A 3,729-nucleotide genomic window follows, 5' to 3' on the forward strand; every position below is an offset into this window, starting at 1 on the left:
GCTCATCTCGCAGACCATGGTGCACTGGGCGCAGGAGTCCTTCATCCAGAGCCCCGAGCTGGTGCGGGCCATGTTCAGCCTGCTGCACCGGCAGTACGACGGGCTGGGCGAGCTGGTGCGGGCGCTGCCCAAGGCCTACACCATCAGCGCCGTCTCCGTCGAGGACACCATGAGCCTCCTCGAGTGCCTGGGCCAGATCCGCTCCCTCCTCATCGTCCAGATGGGCCCCGAGGAGGAGAACCTCATGATCCAGAGCATCGGGTGAGGCCTCCGCCCTGCTCCGGGCATCCCCACGCGGCCTCCTCCGGGCGCCTTGCACCTCCCTGGGCGCCCAGCGTCCCACCACCAGCACCCCACATCCCTCTGGACACCCGGTGTCCCACAGCCAACACCCTGCATCCTCCTGGGCACTTCCTGTCCCCCCCCGGCCACCCCACATCTGCCCAGGTACCCCCTGTCCCCCCATGGCACCTCACATCCCCATCCCCCGCCGTACATCTGGGCACCCAATGTCTCCCAGCTGGCACCCTGTATCTCCTCCTGGGCACCCCACTTCCCCCCAGGCACCCTGTACATCCTCGGGCACCCAACATCTCACCACCAGCACCCTGGGTGCCCCAGGTCACCCCAGCCSCCTGTATTCCCCCTCCCCAAGCACCCAGGATGACCTCCAGCATCCTAAATTCCTCCCCGCTCCAGGCATCCTGTGTCCCTCAGGGCCCCCTGAGCACCCTGGGCTCCACCCGGCACCTAGTGCACCCCATATTGGCCCCAACACCCTGTGTCCCCCCCTGGGGTCCATGTATCCCCCCGGGGCACCCTGGCTTCCTGGAGCACCCGTGTCCCTCTGCGGGCACCTCGTCCTCCCTGCATGGCACCAGCCGGGGGTCCCTGCGGGTGCAGTGACCCTCGTCTGCTCCACCCCACAGGAACATCATGAACAACAAGGTCTTCTACCAGCACCCCAACCTGATGCGGGCGCTGGGCATGCACGAGACGGTCATGCAGGTGATGGTCAGCGTGCTGGGCGGCGGCGAGTCCAAGGTGAGCCGCGCCGCGGGCACCCCGGGGCGCCCGGGCTGCCTGGCCCGCCCCGTGCCCCAGCACCGTGCCCCAGCACCGTGTCCCAGCACCGTGTCCCTCTCCGCAGGGCCGCATGACGCCCGTGTCGCCCCAGGAGATCCGCTTCCCCAAGATGGTCACCAACTGCTGCCGCTTCCTCTGCTACTTCTGCCGCATCAGCCGCCAGAACCAGCGCTCCATGTTCGACCACCTCGGCTACCTCCTGGAGAACAGCAGCATCGGCCTGGGTGAGCCCCGGCCCCGGCCGTGGCCCCGGCCCCGGTCCCTCCCTCCTGTGCTGGCCCCTGCTCCCGCCCTGCCTGCAGCGAGGGAGACGTGTCCCCGTGGCCTCTGCCATGCCACGTTCTCCCTCCTGTCCCCTGCACCCAGTSTGGTGCCCCGAGGTCCCCCCTGTCCCCAACCTGGTGTCCTGGAGGTTCCTCGTCCCCAGCCAGGCACCCTGGGGTTCCTGCATCCTCCTTGTCCCTAGCCTGGCACCCTGGAGGTCTCCTGTGTCCCCAACCTGGCACTCAGGGATCCCTGCTCCCAATCTGGCACCTCTGAGGTCCCGGTGTCCCCAACGTGGCACCCTGAAGGTCCTTGTCCCTTCCTTGTCCCCAGCCAGGCACCCTGGGGGTCTCTGCACCCTACTTGTCCCCAGTTGGGCACCAAGGGGTCCCTATGTCCCCAGGCTGGCACCCTGGGGTTCCCCACATCCTCCTTGTCCCCAGCCTGGCACACCGGGGTGAGGGACAGCCCTGGGTGGTGGCAGCCAGGGTCCCCTCTCCATGTCCCCGTCCCCCCTGCCCCGATGCCCCCCCAACCCCCTGCCCTCGCTCCTGCAGGCATGCGGGGCTCAACCCCCCTGGACGTGGCGGCCGCCTCCGTCATCGACAACAACGAGCTGGCCCTGGCCCTCAAGGAGCAGGACCTGGAGAAGGTGCGTCGCACGCGCTGGTGCCAGGAGGGGCACGGGGACGGCGAGGACGCGGGTCCGCGCCTCGCTCTGGCTGGCAGCGCGTGGCCCCGTGTGAGGGGCCCCCCCCCCAGAAAGGCTCCCGTGCAAGGTCCCCTGTGCAAGGTCCCCTGTGCAAGGTCCCCATGGGAGGTCCCTGTGCAAGGTCCTCACGGGAGGTCCCCATGCAAGGTCCCCATGGGAGGTCCCCCATGCAAGGTCCTCACAGGAAGCCCCTCTACAAGGTTCTCACAGGAGATCCCCGTGCAAGGTCCCCATGGGAGGTCCCTGTGCAAGGTCCCCACAGGAGGTCCCTCATGCAAGGTCCTCATGGGAGGTCCCCATGGGAGGTCCCTGTGCAAGGTCCCCATGGGAAGCCCCTCTACAAGGTCCCCAAGGGAGGTCCCCATGCAAGGTCCCCACGGGAAGCCCCTCTACAAGGTCCTCACGGGAGGTCCCCATGCAAGGTCCCCATGGGAGGTCCCTGTGCAAGGTCCCCACGGGAAGCCCCTCTACAAGGTTCTCACAGGAGATCCCCGTGCAAGGTCCCCATGGGAGGTCCCTGTACAAGGTCCCCAAGGGAGGTCCCCGTACAAGGTCCCCAAGGGAGGTCCCCGTGCAAGGTCCCCCTCAAGAGACAGCATGCAACGTCTCCCTGCGCGAGCCCCTCCTTGCCATGCAAGGGCCCCGTGCGAGGCGTCCTCGTGCGAGGCGCCCGCGCGAGCTCCGTCCCCGTGCCCAGGTGGTGACGTACCTGGCGAGCTGCGGGCTGCAGAGCTGCCCCATGCTGCTCTCCAAGGGCTACCCCGACATCGGCTGGAACCCCTGCGGCGGCGAGCGCTACCTCGACTTCCTCCGCTTCGCCGTCTTCGTCAACGGTGAGCGGGGCGGCGCCGCCGGCCGCGGGCGACCCTTGGGCCCTCCGTGGGGCCCTCCTGGCACCCTTGGGTGCCTGCGATGCTTGGAACTGAACCTGGCGTGCTGGGGGTCCTTGCAGCCCCGGCCTGGCACCTGAAGGTCCCTGCACCCATCCTGGTGCTCTCATGGTCCTTGCACCCCCAGCATGGCACCCAAAGGTCCCTGCACCTCTCTGACCCTTAACCAGACACCCTAGGGGGTCCCTGCAGCCCATCCTGGCACCCTGGGGCTTCCTGCACCCACTGAGCCCCTCCTGGTGCCCTTGGGGTCCCTGTGCCCCCCCAACTGTCACCCTGGGTGTCCCCACACCCCATCCTGCCATCCAGGAGGTGCACCTCGCAGTCCCTGCACCCCAATTCTGTTATCCTCGGGGGGCCTCCTGCCCCTTGGGAGCACCATGGGTGCCTGCATCCCAGCGGGGCACCCTGGGAGGTGGGGGGGGGGGGGGGGGCCCTGCGCTGAGCGGCGGTGCCCGCAGGCGAGAGCGTGGAGGAGAACGCCAACGTGGTGGTGCGGCTGCTCATCCGGCGGCCCGAGTGCTTCGGGCCGGCGCTGCGGGGCGAGGGCGGCAGCGGGCTGCTGGCCGCCATCGAGGACGCCATCAAAATCTCCGAGGACCCGGCCCGCGACGGCCCCACCATCAAGAAGGACCGGCGGCGGGAGCTGTGCGTCGCACGGGCACGGCGGAGCGGGGGGCCCCGGCGCGTGTGGCTGGGCGTGCAAATGTCCCTGTTCCCGTCACTGGCTGGGCGACCAGCCTTGTGCCGTGTCCCCTGGCCTGGTGTCCCCATTCT

The 3,729-nt window shown here is 69.0% G+C and overlaps 1 protein-coding gene across 1 annotated transcript in view; it reads left to right on the forward strand.

The window, feature by feature from the left end:
• LOC146586377 (ryanodine receptor 1-like) overlaps positions 1-3,729 on the forward strand; it is a gene marked incomplete at both ends in the record, with an annotated part of 44,400 nt that overhangs the window by 19,648 nt on the left and 21,023 nt on the right. Inside the window, 6 exons of the mRNA XM_085321419.1 lie at positions 2-261; positions 930-1,044; positions 1,178-1,310; positions 1,908-2,002; positions 2,760-2,895; positions 3,414-3,600. Coding sequence (XP_085177545.1) covers positions 2-261; positions 930-1,044; positions 1,178-1,310; positions 1,908-2,002; positions 2,760-2,895; positions 3,414-3,600 — 926 coding nt within the window. The remainder of the gene's footprint in view (position 1; positions 262-929; positions 1,045-1,177; positions 1,311-1,907; positions 2,003-2,759; positions 2,896-3,413; positions 3,601-3,729) is intronic.

The sequence above is a fragment of the Rhea americana genome, unplaced genomic scaffold (genome assembly GCF_003343005.1).
Source record: "Rhea americana isolate MKP2758 unplaced genomic scaffold, rheAme1 scaffold_694, whole genome shotgun sequence".
NCBI classification, from domain to species: domain Eukaryota; kingdom Metazoa; phylum Chordata; class Aves; order Rheiformes; family Rheidae; genus Rhea; species Rhea americana.